The 18,709-nt window shown below is 37.4% G+C and overlaps 1 protein-coding gene across 2 annotated transcripts in view; it reads right to left on the bottom strand.

Annotated features, from left to right (window-relative positions):
• Positions 1-529: 529 nt before the first annotated feature.
• PLSCR4 (phospholipid scramblase 4) overlaps positions 530-18,709 on the bottom strand; it is a 30,648-nt gene continuing 12,468 nt past the window's right edge. For both annotated transcript variants that reach the window (XM_074369931.1, XM_074369940.1), the window contains 8 exons: positions 17,979-18,006; positions 16,728-16,832; positions 11,310-11,545; positions 8,005-8,047; positions 6,705-6,931; positions 4,991-5,152; positions 3,487-3,645; positions 530-2,625 (listed from right to left, as the gene is read on the bottom strand). In XM_074369931.1, coding sequence (XP_074226032.1) covers positions 2,569-2,625; positions 3,487-3,645; positions 4,991-5,152; positions 6,705-6,931; positions 8,005-8,047; positions 11,310-11,545; positions 16,728-16,832; positions 17,979-17,985 — 996 coding nt within the window. In that variant the 5' untranslated portion in view covers positions 17,986-18,006 and the 3' untranslated portion in view covers positions 530-2,568. The remainder of the gene's footprint in view (positions 2,626-3,486; positions 3,646-4,990; positions 5,153-6,704; positions 6,932-8,004; positions 8,048-11,309; positions 11,546-16,727; positions 16,833-17,978; positions 18,007-18,709) is intronic.

The following is an 18,709-nucleotide window of genomic DNA, read 5'->3' as shown; positions in this document are numbered from 1 at the left end:
GAATCATCTTTACAATTCTGCTCACGGCACTCAAGGTGTTTTCTAGCATGAACCTTAAAACTTCCAGCCTCCACTCCTGACCCAGTGCCAAAGTCACTGCTACATGTTTACGTGTTTGTTACGCAGCATCCTCACTTCTCTGTACCAACTTTTGTCCTTGTCTGTTTTGGCTGCTATGACAAAAATACTGTAGACTGAGTGGCTTAAACAACAAACACTTATTTCTTTTTCTTTCTTTCTTCCTTTTCTTTTCTTCCTTCCTTCCTTTTTCTTTTCTTTTCTTCCTTCCTTCCTTTCTTTTAACAAACACTTATTTCTGATAGCTTTGGAGGCTGAGAAGTCCATGATCAACACTGGCAGATGCTAAGGGCACTAATTCCACTCATGAGGGTCCCACCTGACCTATCACCCCACAAAGGCCCCACTCCAAAGCCACCATGCTGGGTAATTCACAAGCTTTGGCAGGGGAGAGATACAAGCATTCGGTCTATAGCAAAGACTCAACCCACAAATCAAAAATAGAACAGTATTTTACTACAAGTCATATCATATTTATTTAAAAGCCAAAAACAGTATGATGAAGCAAGAAAACACACAGGTTTCAGAGAATGCTTGTTTTTTTAATCAATCTGATCACTTCTAAAGGATGAAATGTTAAGAAATATAAAAACGATATGCGCTGTAAATATAAAAATATAAGAAACATGGTATTTTTAAAGAAACTGTAACTGCAAAAGACATGTTAATACCACAAAAACTTTGAACAGAAATTTAAAATGTCATATGCTAAAAATAATTTTTTCTTAGTAGTATGCATTTGGCATTAGAATGGAGGGATGTAGGCAAGATAAAATGTAACGTTTATATAGATAAACTTTCTGAATACTATTGTCTGATTTCCTATATAAAATGTCAGACTTCATTATAAGAAACAATATAGCTGTCCATTTAAGGCTACAATTGCCTTTTCAAATGTAGGGTAATTATTATTTTAGAAAGCAGTAGCTTTTACCATTTTTTAAAAAAAGCTAGTAGTGGCACATAAAAATGAACATTACAAGAAACTGAGTAAAACAACATTTACCATGAAAAGATGAATGTAATTTAAAAATGAGGCACCTTTCACTTCAATAAGAACTGAGGGTGAAGGCCTTTACCTTATACCTAATAACACTTGCTTTATTTAATAAGGAGCAACAGAAGGATACATTCCATTCTATGTACTGGCTGTGTTGAAAGAACACAGTTCATATCCAGATAAAAAGCGGAAGTGCAGTAGAGGCAAGCTGATTTATCAGAGTGTATGCACTAATATACTCTGTGCTTTGAACCAGTTAACACAGACAAGTCCAATTTATACTTTACCTATGTTGATCCAAATTATCTTTACTGATAAGCTAGCAGATCCCAGATAGGTAGCATGTTTGCTGTGTTTTATCATTCTCTTGGCATGGATACAGATTTGTCTATCATTTAAGTAAAAAACGCAAAGCCATACTAAGCCACATCTGTGTTTGTAGTTTTGCTTTTACACAATTTTACAGGGTAACAGAATGTCACATTTCAAAATTTAAGAATGAAACAACAACTCTTGCAATCAGAACAGCATGGTAATCATCAGGAATCTTCTTGTAAGAAAAAAAAAACAACCCAACAATCATCTCCTCTGTGCCCCATTAAATAGATAACTAAGGTTCAGTAGGCAATCTCAGTGATTTGGCCAAACATATTTTATACATAAGGCATCTATGACCAAGAGAGGTTAGACACATTAAAGGCAAGCTCCTAAGGACACTGATGTGTCTAAACTGCCCAGAGATCTAGATGGGTTATGCACTGGTCACCTCTTTTCCTGACAGTCTAACCTTACTTTCAAATAGAGGCAGCTCCAGATTGTCTGTGCCAGTAAGTGAGGGAACAGGCAAGGAAAATATAACCTTACGATATAAAAAACACGTTTTATCACGTAGTAAAATAAAATTTTCCATTGAAACTTTTATGAACTTTGCATAATGAGGTTTTAGCACACATGCACAAGTAAAATTTTCCTTGTGCAATAAAACATAATACTTTCTTTTCATTTTTAACAATGAAGTGTATCGTTCTTCCAACCTGGAATCCAATTTGTCCACAGTAACTGGACATGATGATGGAGAGGGGAGGGTTAGAGACAGAAGCTGTATTTCTCTATCTCAACAAAGACTGCTGTCGAAAGCCTGTCATTTCACTATGAGTCAGCGTGAGCGCTTTGGGATTCACTTGCCCTTGGTTCATGCTGAAGTGTTTCAAGCTCACTGCACAGATGTTTACTTGGTTACTGAGTCATAGCTTTTTCAGGGTAAACTCCAAGTCTACCAAGGAGACAGGGAGATACTCAATCAAAACACATATTTGGATTGTGTTCTTAAACTTACGCTCTCAGCCTGCCTGTCAAACAAAGCTACACCCAATAACAATAATCTGCAAAAGCCGATAAATATATTTGCAAATAATTGAGGGCTGACTGTAAACCCAATCAACTTTTCCAAATTTTTTTAATTAATCATAATTGCTGATTTGCGGTGTCCATCAATCATGATGAGGGGATGAACGTTGTGGTGGAGAGCTTTCAAAATACATGAAGTCCTGAAATTGGAAAAAGAATTATATGTATAGTTAGATATAAAATTAGATAGATAGATAATTATATAAATAAAGAAAGTGAATAGGTCAATAATTAGGTGCAATGCACAACGTGTTATCCTTTATCAGGTGATCCTCTCATTCCAGTTTAGGAACATATCAGTGTAATGACATCTGCATGAAGAGAACCTAAGATGAAGAACAGTGATTGCAAATTGTGGGAAGGCAGTAAGCTTTCCATTTGGGGGACCAGTTAAGTAAATTTTCACTGTTGGGAGGTAGAAAAGCTTGATAATCAACATTAAACATGTTAAATATACCAATTGCAATACGTTAATCAGGTTTTTAAGGTAAATGCTATCAATTTTATTTCTATGTTTTTCTCATGAATCTTAACGATGAATTATGAGCACAGCAAGGGGATTGTACCCAGTCAGTTAGGAGGGTCCAACGCCGAGGAGGACACTGATGAGAGGCAGTAGGTGAAGGGAAAGAACATCAGCTTTAGAGTTATTTTATTTCACTAAGAAATCATAGGACAGGCGTCTTTAACTGGTGAGCACAGTAAGTAACACGCAATAATGACAATTACACCCAGTGGATGCCTACCATCTTTCAAGCACTCTTCTGGCCCGTTTACTCATATGATAGCCTACTATTCATAACCCTAAGAAAAAAATATATAAGTATTTTTATTTTCATTTTACAGATGAGGAGACTGAGGCTTGCAAATGCTACACACTGCAACACATGTAACTAGTAAGTGACAGATAGTTTCCAACCTTACTGCCTTTCTATTACATGACACTGCTTCTCATCGGGGAAAATAATTTTCTCAAGATAACTCAAAAGCAAAAGACTTACAATAAGGAAGCAAGCTCCAAAAATCATGGCTTTCATCTTCACATCCAGGTCTAATGGGAAGTGAATTTCAAAGTGGTCAGCATCACTCATGGTTGATAACATACCATTCCACTTCCTAGTAATACTGCCGATACTGGACACACCGTCGAGGGATTTGACCTGGAAGGACCAGACCAGAGTGTGACTTTATGATGATTGAAAGTATTAAAATTCATGCTTTGTTCTTCTGTTTATAAGCAGTTTACACTGAGGTCGCATAAATAGAGTGCAGGGAATGAATACAGTAATCGTGCAATTTCAGACAAGAAATGATGGCCAAGTAGGGTTAAGTGCCTTGCAACTGATTAATAACTGAGCTGGGGTGTATCTCACAATTCTCAGGCCAGGGTTCTTTCTTCACCCTCAAATGAGTTACTAGGAAAGCCTGTCAGAGGATGTATGATTAGAATTTACTTTGAAATTCTTTTCCATATCACAAAAGGAGAGAACTGGGGTCTGGGAGGGAGTGTTTTTCCAGTCTAGGGAAACATGTGAACAAAAGTACAGGGACAAGGTTCTTTGCACTTCACAAACTCCACACAACCACTCAGGCTTCTGTGGGCCAAATGAACCCTGTCTTCTTAAAGTGTGTCAGGATCCCAAAGGGCTTCAGCTTCTAAAAGAGGGACCTTGACACCTGCCACAAGGAAAATAATAATCTCTACACACCCTGACCCCGAAGTCTGGCTTATCTACATTTTCTATGTATCTACAATGGTCTTTTAATAAATAAGTCATACTTGGTGATATGGTTACATAAAACGAGAACTAAAGAAAGTTTATTGGGTGTCACAGAAAATATCTGAATGAGCAATTGAGTCTTGTTGAATTTCAAGTCATTTAGAAAGAATGCTTTAAGAAGCCCAGGAATCCCCTATGTCAGAATTGTTAAGGTAATAAAGAATCATCTTGTAGCCATTGGGATAAAGGTAAAACAAAAGGATTTTCCTTTTTCCAGAAAATGTTATAGCCTGCTATGAGTTTTATCCATGTTATCAGTGTTGTCCTGTTTCTTGAGGATGCAGACAGGCTTCCATTTTGCAAATAAGCAATTTGTGCAACCTCAGGGTGCTCCATTTGTTTCCTGATGTGTTGGGGACTTCTGTTACTCAGGACCTATATTCTGATCCTGGACATCTTTGGTAAAAGCGGTGAACGAAATACAGCCAAGAATAAAGTAAATGGATTAGGTCAGCCTATTTACTCTCAGGTTTAGTGTTTGAAATGGTTTCCTCTTATCTTTATCAAACACTGAAATCATAAAAAAGGAGCTCACATTTTGGAAAACCTTCAGCAATCACCTAAGATTAATCTGAAAAACTTTTTATTGTCAGCTGGTTAGTTAACTCTTTCCGCACACTGCTTTATTCATTCACCAACAAAAATCATCTAAAATCAGATCATCCTGAGGTCTATTATGACACGTAAAAAATACAGTGGAGACATCACTTTAACATTAGGTTACCTCAAAAACAGAATCAGAACCACAGCCATAGGTTGAGCACGGTCCACGCACTCCCATCATATCTTCTTTCTTCTCGTTCTGGATGCTGTAAACTGCCCTGCACAGGTTCCAGTGTTCGGCAACAAAGCCAATGGTGACGCCAGGAGGACACTGCACCTCCAGCTAGAAGTGAAGCAGTGATAGAGGCAAAGATGCTGCATTTATACATATACATGTACACACTGCCTAGATGGGTTCTCAATGCATTCAAGGACCAGGGAAGCTGCTGCTGGGAGAAAGTCGTCCGTTTCCCCTGGGTTATTTCTTAGGGTTACAATTCAGTGAACAGCTTTGAGATGAGGTCATATCCCCTTTGGGACAAAATGACTGCTTGTTATAAAATGGTCAGTTCTGCAAGCTCAGTGTTCCTCAGCTGTAGATACGGCATCTCTTTGGGATCCTCCAAGTCATGCCTGTAGAACAAGGGGACCCACGCACACAGGCTGGCGCTCTCGCTGTTTACTGGGCTGTAATGAAGTTCTCTGACCCTGACCTAGGTGTCTCATGTCTCCTGGCACAATCCACCAGAAAGTAACAAGCTAGCTTCTTTGATTTACATCTCAGTCACGACATTTATAATAGAAAACAAGAGACAAGAGGCATTCTGAAAATTGTATGTTGTGAAAACAAGAGAATGTATGGATAAGCATAGGATGAGGTGGAGATTGACCTCAGGTATAAGACTGTGATTACAAAGACAATACTGACAAAGCAGAAAGCTACCTGACAACTGCTAATGTCCACTGAGCACTATACTGTTTTCCAGACACTGTGCTAACACAATTGATGTTTATTTACTATGTAGTCCTCAAAACAACCATCCTGTAAGACAGGTCCTATTAATATCTCCATTTTACAGATGAATACATCAAGGCCCAGAGAGGACTGTAAATAAATCACTACTGTAAATGCTGGTACTTAACATACAATTTAAATATCCCAGGAATCCTATGGGGTATTATTCTGTCCCGTTTGTGTATTAAGAACACTGAGGCTCAAAGAGGTTAAGTAAAATAAATTGCCCAAGTTTAAGTTGGTGGCATATCTGAAATTCAAATTCTTTTGGAATCTCTCCCTAAAACTGCTTTTCTTTTCCTTAGCGAAAACTTTTCCTCTGGCTACTCAAGTTATAGAAGCGTAACTGAACTGTAACTTGGCACATCTGCTTTCCACTTCCAGCATCTACCAAGTATGACATCACCCTCAGACAATCTCTTTGAGCCACCCTTTCTTTATCTGTAGAAGACGTAGATGATGATGATGGACAGAGAAAAAGTTATCTGAAGCTCCTTCCGACTCTAAAAGCACGTTTATGTTTAGTGTTACCTTACTTGGGGCTATGGAGGAACACGGAGACAAATGTGTGTGGCTGCTGTTCTAGGTAACAGGCTAATTTCTAAGTCCGTGGACACAACTGACAGATTGTGATCACTGACGAAATAACCCTAATTTGTGTTGATCCACCAACTAGCACCTGAAGACACGGACCCCCAAGAAAAATGCCTTCGTGATTTTCCATCGTGAGGCTATTTGACTCCCCACTCCCCACTGCCTCTTCCATTCCGACTGGCAGAGCCAGTGCAAGTCCCCTCCTGTGCGGTGCTGGCAGGAGCACAACCGTGCAGTGCAGAGTTGGACCAGGAAGAAGCAATGGATAGGGCTGCCGTTCTCTGACCTCTTGCCTGGCGGAGGGACAACAGAAGCAGCAGCAGGTGCATCTGAAAGGTCTCTGCAGTGTCATGATCTCTTGGCCCAGGCAGTCAGTGACCCGCAGCACGAAGGGCCTCAGTGTCCGATAAGCATTCCTGGTGTAGTCATCTGTGTCTTCAGCCACAAAGTAAACCATCTGGCCCAGGTTGTTTTTAATATCATATCTGTTATTAGTTTCAAAATGTGTTATCACTAAAAGTAAAATGAGAGAACTGTCTTATTTAAGAGGCAGGTAAAATGGGCCTCAAGAAGTCCTTCTGTAGTAATTTCACAGGGGCTTAAAGCAAAATGGCTTTTTAAAAAAATTTCAGGTGGAAAATACGCAATTATTAGAACATGAAGATAATTCGTATGTCCTATAAAAATTTACGTAACTCAAAATTTAAAACATTTCTTTTAAGAAGTTCAGTACAAAATGATTTTTAAAACTTTTCCACATAAAAGCCAAGATTGAAACAATATTCCTAGAGTACCTGAATTCAGAAAACTTTAATTAAGGCACTAATGATCCCAGCACAGTGGTTAAGAGCCTGGCTGGAGTCAGACAGACATGAGTTCAAATCCTGACTCCATTGCTTTTTAGATGTATCTTGGGTGAGGTTAAAAAACAAAACAAAACAAAACTTAAATTATAAAACCATTTAAATGCAATTATGCATTAGATCATAAATTAATTGGTTCATGGAATATACCAAGATGATCAGTGTCATTAGTAATTACAAATAAGAAAAAGAACCAAGCAGAGTCAAAGGCTCTATGTGGTGGTCAAATGAAGGAAAGGAAGGTGTAGGTCTGCTACAGAGAGGGTCAGGGATCTTGTGAGGATGAACTGTGAACAGGCATCATGTTTCTTCTTACTTCCATAGCATTGGGCTTAGAATTCAGGAAACTGAGATTCTATTTCCAGTTCTGCCACTGATTAGCTGACAAGGATGCCCTTGGCTAACTCATCTAGCCTCTTGGCTCCTTCTTTTTCTTGCCCATGAAAAGCTAATATGGAGGAGTTGAGATGGGTAAAGGGTAGGGGAGTCGACCAGATAAAACGTAAGTCCTGTTCAAGTCCAAAAGCTTATTAATGTTGTGTAAATAGATAAAATAATACAAAGTAGGTCCCTTTATTACTTTCTTGAAGACAGCATAGTAGAGGACAGTCTTTTCTCTTGGAACCACTAAAAAATAACCAATATAAATAAGGAACTAGATATTGGATAATGCATATTTCCACCTGATTCAAATATTGCTGGACACTACAAAATTATACATACTTTCCAGGGGTTCAAAGTGCTGAAGAACGTGTATGTTGTCCAACTGTTGGGACAGAACAAAACAATTAGGAGATAAAAACAACAGAATTAAATCAGACCAGCATTAGAAAAGAGACTGATGAGACAGATATTAAACTGTATCCATTTACACAAAGATCTTTTCTGAAGCTGAATGGAATCAAAACCATTTTTTTTAATCAAGCAAAATCAGCCTATCTGCACCCAATCAGAGGGCTATTCGCAGAGCTGTCCAGATAGAACACTTTCGTCCAGTTTCACTGTAAACTATTGAGACATTTGTCTAAAATACAAGGAAAGCACCTTCCCATGACAGTCACAGCGTCTAGAAGAAGCTACGTTGACAAAGATGGCTCCCATCTCGATTCCTACTCATTGGTGTCTCTGCTGTGTCACCTCCTGACTGCAGTTGTCAGGAAGTTCAAGACAGTTTAATGTCGACCAGCCACAGAGAAAGCAACTGTCTCAGTGGCTTAGGGAGAATGAATCAGCTAGGGTGGCCCCTACACAGGACAGTCCAGTCTTACATTATCTTACAGGTGCTTCTGAAAGAGGTTAACACACTGACTGCCATTCACTTGAGCTGCTAATACCTGGGTCTTCCCTCAGTGTGTGCTTTAATAGGGGAGGGTCCAAGAAGCTGGAAGCATGTGAAAAGGATTAGAGCAAAGGCGAGGCAACATTCAGGGATGGGATCCCTCGAAAAGAGAGGCTGGGAATACCATCAGAGTAACTTCTACCTTAATTTTACTTAGGAATCACTGCAAAGATAGACAGTTGGATAGTAATTATCTGTTATACTTGAGAACATTCTAGCAGAAAAGAAGCCTCCTGAGGGACAGATTAATCATATCAATATAATTTTAGATAATTTAGATCATTAGATCACTCCTAATCCCTGAGCCCAGAACACTGCCTGAAATACCATATTTTACCAAATATTTGAATAAATTAATTAATGTATGATACATGAATGTGATAATAAATAAAATTTACAATAATGTAACTGGACATGAATGTTCTGTGGTTTGACTGACTACAGGAGATTTATAGAAAGGATACATTCCTTCCTTCATTAAAATTTTTTTCTCGTATGAGAACACAATCAGGAGAGAGGGTCTAAACATGTCTTAGAATAAAATATCAAAAGTGGCCCCTAAACAACAAGTTTCCACTGTACAGCACAGGGAACTATATTCAATACCTTGTAGTAACCTATAGTGAAAAAGAATATGTAAATGATATATGTATGATTGAAACATTATGCTGTACACCAGAAATTGACACAATATTATAAACTGACTATACTTCAATTAAAAAGAAGTGTCCACTAGGGTTTATTACAGTCCGTTTTAAAAATTTAAGGTGTTAAAATCTATAACTAAAAAGCAAAAATATTCATTGCTTGGTAAAAGCTTCCACTGTTGAACAAAATATCCTAAGTACTGATGCCCGTTAATGTGAAAGAATTTTGTCCAATAAGATACTACGGTTGTTAAGAGGCAGTTCTAACAAAGTGTAGAGTCACTGCCAAGCCAACACTCTAGAAATAATACAAACCTGCTATTCTATATACTGAAGTGTCAGGATAGTCCTGATAAGGATTCATGTAACTTGCACACAAGATGGCAAAAAGACTAAGAGAAAGAAAATGCCTGGCTCTGTGTTCTCCACTCACACAACAAGGTATTTCGACTAATAACATCCACACAGCTATCATTCATTGGGTTGGTCCTGCGTGCCAAAAATATTAGGCACATTACAAACTTTCTCATTAATAATTCTCCTAACAACCCAGTAGGATAGGTATCACTCGTACTACTTTATAGATGATGAAATTCAAGGACCAAAAGGTTAGAAAAGTTACTCAAGGTGGTGGAGTGAAGAGGAAGTAGAACCAGAATTCAAAGCCAGGTTTGTCTGGTTCTAAACCTGTTTATTTGTTTCTTTTTCATTTTTTTTTAACTAAAAACATCCCTAAGAGGGAAAACAGAATTTATAAAATATCTTCATTCAACTTCTTTCAGAGTAATAGAAGAAGTGAAGAATTTTTAAATTGTTAAATGAACAATATTAAAGCTACACATTTTTTAAAAAGAAATGACTCCAGATATTGGATTTCCAAGGACAATTTCTGTATTTATCATTAAGTATCAAAAAGAAACTTTCTAAACCTGATTACCTTATAAACATTTTATAAGCTTCCAAAATAATGTGAAGATGTATTCTAGAACTTTATCTGAATGACTGGTGGTGTATTTTGTCAATATTTTGCCAAACAACAATTTAATAAAATTTTTGGTTCATGTAAAATCCAAAATGTCCTGATCCACCTGTATTTATGTCCAAAGATCAACACTATAATATCATACCAATGGTTTTCAACGCATAGGATTAACAGTCAGCATGTAAAATTGAGAAGAGAAACACATCAATTTCGAGGAACATCTGATTGACTATGTGGCGTGACATGTATTGAATTGACAAGTCCCTTGCTTGTAATGTATTTCAACACTTCCTTTTACCTAAAAACAAAACATGATTTAGTAGTTTCTAAGCGATTTTCAACACTAGGTTGATCTTGTTTTCATTAAGCAACTTTTTTTGTTTGTTTCTGACATGGGTTTTTAAACAGTACCATTTGCTACATAAACTTGGCATATTGTCCCAGTTTCTGAAATGGGTGTCCTGGGCTTCGGACGCCTATATAGAAGGAAACCAGGAAGTCACTCTGTTGTGGAAAGGGGTTCTCTGGAACTTGGCCTGAAACAATGTATTTGGTAGGTCCTCTCTTTTTATTTACATTGTATTTAAAAAAAATTTTTTTTGGTGGCAGGGAGGTGGCAGAGCTGGTTAATGAAAACTATACGTGGTTAGAAAAGCCAATGGGCTGCGGCAGTAAGTGATTCACTCACTGTCTACCACCCTGCTCTTTATAATGTTGCTTTTCTTGATGTTAACTCTTTATTTCTAAGCAAACAATACCCAAATACCATCTTTGATAGTTTTTTTCTTCTATTCCTAATTTTATTTTTAAATAGCCTTCAACAGGACATCTTGAATGTCTCAAAATTCAACATACAATCCTTCACAAAAACCATATTCATCCCACCAAAAAAATCCCTTCACTTTTATGAAATTAGTACCACCACACCTATAGTCTCACAAACTAGACATCTGTCATCAATGACCCATCGCCTTTATCTATTGTATCTAGCCTTTTCTCTCTTCTTATTGGATCTCCAATCATGCTTTGTAAAAAAGTAATTTGGATTTGTATACAGTACCTGGGCTAAGTACTCTAGACCTGGAGGACAGTTTGGCATGGGAGTTGGCACTGGCATCCATGCTACTGGAGCAGAAGATTGTGGCACAGGATATTTTCCAGGCTGGTACTGGATAGGATGGGTACCACTACTTGGCAGGTACAAGGGGAAGGTACCAGGCTGCTGTGGACCGTAGTATCCCACAGGCAAGCCTCCTGGGTAGCCTACAGGTGGAGGGAGGGCTGGTCCAGGAGGCCCTGAGTTCAAAAATAAATGCAAGTGTTATACATTGTTAACACTACAATATATTGGAAGTTAGCATGACTTTTCACACGAAGATGATATGGATCACATGACCTCCACTTAAAAACAAGATGTTCCATTTTACAAGGGTGTAGAATGTACAAAAATGCACTCAGGGGATTTACACATTAACTCATCTAATCCAGTTAAACCTTATGAGATAATTATTTCCATTTCAGAGGTATAAAAATGAAGTTTAAATATCAAGCAATATGTTAGCCTCTATGCATTAGGTTCCTTCTTTGAGGATAGTAACATACCTACTTCATTAGGTTGTGGTAGGATTAGCACAAGCCCTAGCATGTAACTAGCACCGTAAACACTTGTTACTGTGTTTATTGTTACTAATGTTTAAGGTCAGAAAGATAGTAAGGTTTATCTAACTTCAAAGGGGTTCTTCCAATGACCACTCTAATTCCAGCCCAGAAAAAAAGCCCATACCCATTAGCAGTCATTCCCCACCTTTCCAGGCAGACCCTATCTCTACAGATTTGTCTAATCTGAATATTTCATATACATAAAATCATGTAACATGTAGCCTTTGTGTATGGTTTCCTTTACTTAGCATGTTTTCAAGGTTCATGCATGTTGTAGCATGCATTAGTACTTAATAAAAATTAATAAAATAACAACACTCATGTCAGACAAAATATCCTTTAAGACAAAAATTGTTACTAGAAGTAAAGGACATTTTGTAATAAAAGAAGTGTCAATTCATCAAGAAGATATAAAAACAGAGCTTCAAAATACATGAAGCAAAACTGACAGAACTAAAAAGTGAAACAGGCAATTTAACAAATAGTTGGAAACTGCAATACCCCACTCACAATGAAGGACAGAACACGTAAGCAGAAGGTCAAAAAGGAAAGAGAAGCATGAACAACACTGTAAATGAAACCAGGCATGTATAGAATACCCTCCCCGCAACAACAGAATAAATGCTCTTCTCAAGCACACAGAGAGCATTCTCCAGGACAGACCTCCCATAAAACAAGGCCATAAGACAAGTCTCAATAAATTTAAGACAACTGAAATCATACAGAGTATATTCTAGTACAATGGAATAAAATCAGAAATCAATAATAATAGAAGGAAATTTGGGAAATCACAAATTTGAGGAAACTTAATGACATACTCCTAAATAATCAAAGGGACAAAAAATAATCATGAGAGAAATCAGAAACTATTTTGAGATGAATGAAACAAAACCACAGTATGCCAAAGCTTATGGGATGCAGCTTAAACAATGCTTAGAGGGAAATTCATAGCTATAAACACCTACATTAAAAAAGAAATATCTCAAATCAGTAACCTAACTTTCCCAACTTAGCAATAAACCAAATCCAAAGGAAGGAGGAGGAAATAATAAAGATTAAAGTAGAAGTAAATGAAATTAAAAAAAAGAAAAAAGACAAATCAGCAAAACCAAAAGTAGGTTCTTTTAAAAGATCAACAAAATTGAAAAACCTTATGACAGACTGACCAAGTCAAAAAATAGAGTTCAATTATTAAAATCAGGAACGAAAATGGGGACATTACTAAAACCTTAAAGAAATTAAAGTGTATCATAAGGAAATATTACAAACAGTTGTGTGCAAAATCAGGGTACTATGCTCACAGCACCCCCAAGGGGGGTGGGCAGACCCCCTAAGCTACGCCTCCTGCATGAATCACCAATCTGTCCCTACCCTCACCCCATTTAAGGAATCAGCTTGCCCCGACACGGGGAGTGAGCAAGGGCACATGTTTCTTGTTTTTGCTCCCTCGTGCTGCAGCCTGAGTCCCAAAAAAGCCTGGTCTGAATTTCTCGTCTGGCCTCTTATCAATTTCTACTGATTGAACGGTCCAAGGACCCGGCTGGGTAACATACTCCTAGGTAGCCACATAGTGTGTGAAAAGATCAGAGAGGAGGCAAATAACCTAGGCGGAGGAGATCCCTTGTGACGTAAGTGCTGACACAGCAGACCCAGCCAGCCCCTCCACGAGGGGCAGAGGTTTTACAGATAGAGCAGGTACAAATTGCACAGTTGCCCAGGGGAGGCTCAGTGCCGCAGGAGTAAAGGTCAAGTATGGAGACCCAGTGGACAAAGCAGAAAGGGAACTGAGGAGGAAGTGAAGATCATGGAAGACCTATGTACAATCTGCACAAAGAGCGTGAACTTTATGCTGATAAAATGGAAAGTGGAGTGATTAGTTTTCCATTTAGAACCTTTATACATGAGAAGATTAGATTAGGCAGGAAGTGCCTGCAGGAGTCCAGATGGGAGGCAAGGAAGTTGTGATGAAAGGAGTAGAAAGTGGAGAAATAATAATTGACATTTAAAAGAGACATGTTGCCTTGGTAATAGACTGGATATGAGAAAAGATTCTCAGTTTTCTGAGTTGGGTTCCTGCAGACCTTCAGTGTAGAAAAAGAATAGAGAGTATGTGTTTGGAAGGAGGATGTCGAAGTTGGATTGAGGATCATTGAGTTTGAGATCCTGGGTCACCAAGGGGAAGTGGTCCACAGGCAGGTGGAAGTAAGTTCAGAGAAGAGGAGATTGATATGGGGTGGGGGATAAGGGATTCATAAGTGGTTAAAGACAACTGAAGCCATGGGCATTATCAAGATTACTTAGGAGAGTGTAAAAGGACAGGTATGAATGGAAGACGTGAGAGAGGGGACAGGGCAGGGCAGGGCAGGACAGGGGAGTGGCCCAAGGAACTCCGGGGAAGACCAGTTTTTAAGGGTAGAAGACACTGAGCTCTTGATAGAGACTGCAAGTCAGAAGAGACTAAAGGAAAAATAATGATAACTAGAAACAATGTCAAATTAGAGCTAAGTGAGAAAAAAGATCTAATGTTTTTAGAAAAAATGGAGGAAATTACATATTTCAGTTTGTTGTGAAGAATATACTTTAATTCCTTTAATAATTGTGTTTAAGAGTACCCAAATAGGACTGGAAATTCAGTATCCATCTCTCTTTTTTAGAACTATTATTAAAAAAACAAAGATGCGTCTAAAAATCATATAAACTGTCTCAAAAATATTGTTATATCATTTCGGTGAGTTGATGATTAACTCTGGTGATATTAACGGTGTGATTTTTAACTTAAAAGTACCTCATGGAATAAAATTTGAAGCTCAATAAATCAGGGGTAAAATTACAGTTTAGATTATAGGGCTATTCAGTATAGAGATTATATTTCTAGGAAAAATTAAATACAAATATATGTAATCAAATGACTTTTGTTAAAATAATGTATTATTCAGAGATGTTAAGAGAAGTGAAGAAAAACAAATCTAATTATTTGTGGGAAATGGTATCTTTTATATTCCCTTTTAAGGTTTAAAATTGCCATTAAGGGCTTTGATTGTTCTGCAGGCAAACACAGCAAAACAAAACATGTTTAACTTTGTGTAACTATAGTATCCCACATCTATTTAAATAAATAACTTTATTATGGAGTATTGTCTTACCAATACAAGCGTGAGAAATACTGCTTTAGGGATTTGTGTTTTCTTAGTTATATGGAATATTATTATCCTTTTTTATTTTAAAACAGTAAGTCATTTTCTCTTTTAAATTGACTACATGTAACAAATGTTTGTATTAACTATTCTTTTAAACATGTTTGGGGCAAAATTATGTTCAGTGGGGACAAACAGCTGGCAGTATAATGCAAATGGAAATTATATAATTGAATTTAAAGGAATTCATTAAAGCTAAATATTTCAAGTACAGTTATTTCAAGTTCCTTAATGTGAATTAAGGGGAGAGAATTTGCATCAGTATGAAGTACATAGTTCAGCCACTAGATGGCGAGCACAGTGAATTTTTGTTACTGTATTTCACAACTGAAAATTCATTAGCTGTATGCTCTGCATCATATTATTTTTCAACGTACCTAGCCATTTAATTTGATGGCTGTAACCTGCTAATTTTTTGATACAAAAAGGAATGGACAGACACTTTCACAAATGAGCAGAACATGATTATATAATGAATGTTTACTTCTTCAAAATGGTGGAGAGTCTGCTCTAGTGGAACCCAGATTCTTGGATATAGAGTGACTGGTGAATATAAGGTACGGTATGTAGATCATGTTGGTAGTCAATGAAGTAAAACACAGAGAAATGGTCAGATATAGCAAGATTATAAAATAGGATTGTCAAAACCTTGATTTTAGCAGGAGTTAAGCCATAATGAGGGGTTACACTGGATCAGATCCACACAACATGCATACAGGTGAGGGAAAGGGGAAAAGGAAGCCCTGCTTTTCTCAGAAAACAATGCAGAGGCAAAGGCTACCTGTGCTCCATGGGTCATATGACTGGAGCCAAAACCATATCCTTGCCATCATCCTGTGGATAGTGGGGTTTCTTTCCCCCTTTTAACAGCCTAACTTACTGGTTTCTACCTCTACATACACACTTAATAGTTAAAGAAATATTACTATACTTTATAATTTTCTAAGTCATTAAAATGTATTTGAATACAATCCTGATAAAACTATTTCCTTAGTCAAAAGTGAGTGTATTCTCAATTTAAAAAGTGTGACATACTGCCCAAATACCCATGAATATCCGTTTTCCTGAGTCCCTGAGTACAGTGTGGCATGTATTCAGACTTATAAAAATATTTGCAGAACTAGAGAATATTACCAGGTCCTTGATCAGAATTCAAAGCTATTTACCTCCAGTTTTCTGTACTTTTCCTGCCACTTGTCCCATGCATGACTTATACTAGACCTTCATGACCTTGTGCTTTGGGACATATTGTTCTTTCTGCCAGGTATGGCCCCTTCCCCCTTTTCTTTGAGAAATTCCTCACTGGGCCAGCAAAACTTGACTCCTTAGTTAGGGCTTCCCTCAAATCCCTGGGAGAGTCAGTTACTGCCTTCTGTGCTTCTGCAACATTCTTTTCATAGTCAGGCAAAGAGAATGCCATCAATCTTGTACAACTTCTTTCCCCAGTGTAAATCCTATGGAGACGAGAATATAACTCTAATTAACATCTAGTAAACTACCTGGCACCCTGAAGGCATTCAATATTTATTTATTGAATCACTTAAGTAATTAATTAAAAAAGCAACCTTAAGTATTAGTATGGTTTTCTGGAGAGGGGAGAGATTCTTTCTGAATACTTAACCTACCCGGTATAAAATGGGAACTGTACTCAGGAGGGGTACCGGGCCTTGGATCAGGTGGTTTTATTTGATTCTCCACTTCATCTGCAGGTTGCTCAGGTGCTGTGGGAACTATATTTTGGGGGAGAGAGAGGGGTCACGATTTACAATGGGAATGATAATATATGATTACAGAACATAGTCATTTTTTTCTTGTTGGTACAAATCAATGACTATAACCAATATGAAATAAATACACTCTTATTTCATATTAGAAGCAAGTTATTATGTACATGAGACATCAACCTGTTAATATATTTGATGGATTTTTAGCCTGAATATGGATTTAAAAATAAAAGTAGACAATTACATTGTGCTGTGAGCAAAGCAAAAAGCTTTCATGCTAGTGGCTCAGCGCACCTGATGCTGATCCCCACCTACACAAATTCCTTGCACAGTAGCAAAAATTCTTTTTACCTGCTATATACTAGAGAGTGTACAGTCATATACAGAGTGAATACGGTTTTCTCCCAGAATCCTTTTTGGAAAACGGCTGTGTTTAAATAAAATCAAAACATAACACGATAAATACTTAATAAATTCAAAACATACCATGATGGATAGTTACTGGTTTAAGAACCACACAACTCAATTAGAGGTGGTTTAGTCCACATTTCCAGTGACTCATACTTTTACCGTATTCTGCCTGATGGTAACTGAGGTCACGAATTGCTGCAGGGGAGGTACTGAAGTCGCTTTCATGACAGCTTGGCCTCTTGTTGAAATTAGAGAAATTTCTCCCTGGATTCACTATAAGGAACAGTCCTGAGTTTTTTAACCAGTTGACTTTTCTCTCATAAGAAACACAAATCCCATTGATGGGGTGTTTCTCTCCTTATATCAACTCCTACGTTGCTTGAAAAAGCAGGGCCTACTTTTGAGCCTTCTTCTATGAAGGCAAGCTGTCATCATTTTTATCACTACCACCTCTCTTTGCAGACTTATTTTCTTACTTGTATTTTTCCTTTACCTAATTTCCCCCCACATACGTTAGAGGTTTTTCAGTACCTATATGCCAATATAAATTCCTTTTAATCCCTTTCTGTCAAAGATAAATAGGAGTGTTCACATGTATAAAGAAATTAATATATTTTATATATATTCTCCAAATATTAAACAAGTAACTTCAAAATGAAATAATCTCCAATTTTTAAAGGAAGAGAATCACACAATTCACATTTGAAAATAAAGCAGATTAAAATTTATTCAGAGACTTACCTGACATTTTGAAGAATTCCAATGAATCCTGAAAAACAAAACATTTTTATACCTTAAAAATATATATATATAGTTACTATCATTGTTTAGTGATACACGTAACAAGTCTTGTGATTCTTTCAGCCTCTAGTTATCTTTCTTTCATTCTTTCTTTTAATTCAACAAATATTTACAGAGCACCTATTATGACTAGGCACTACTACAGGTGTTGAAAATAAAGCAGTAAACCAGATGGACACTGCTGGAGATTATATTCCAGTGGAGTGAAACATGTCAGCGAATACTTAAGATTAAACTTAGATAGAAGAGTTAGGAAACTTAGATAGAAGAGTTAGGAAGAAAACAGAGTAAAAGATCTAAGAAAAACACGTTGGGGAGTTCCAGGGGCTAGGAAAGCCTCATTCAGGAGGTGACCTTTCAGCTATCTGAGCTATGAAAGGAGGCATTATACTAAAAACAAGTATGAAGACAGTTTCAGAAAGACAAGAAAGTAATTGCAAAGTCCTGAAATGGCAAAGAGCTTGGAATATTCAAGGGAGGGAAAGATGTCAGGTGTGACTGGGACACAAGGGAAGAAGAGAACCAAGGTAAGAGGTGGAGACAGAGGTCTGCCTGAAACTCATGGCACAATGTTTGGAATCTGTTGGAATTGCAGTGGGGAGGTCTCTAATCAGTGATCAGATCTGACTTAAACTTTATCTTGATAGGGCAGGAGTAGAAGCAGTGAGGGA

The sequence above is a fragment of the Camelus bactrianus genome, chromosome 1 (assembly GCF_048773025.1).
Source record: "Camelus bactrianus isolate YW-2024 breed Bactrian camel chromosome 1, ASM4877302v1, whole genome shotgun sequence".
NCBI lineage: Eukaryota > Metazoa > Chordata > Mammalia > Artiodactyla > Camelidae > Camelus > Camelus bactrianus.
This window is presented reverse-complemented; position numbering and strand designations above follow the sequence as displayed.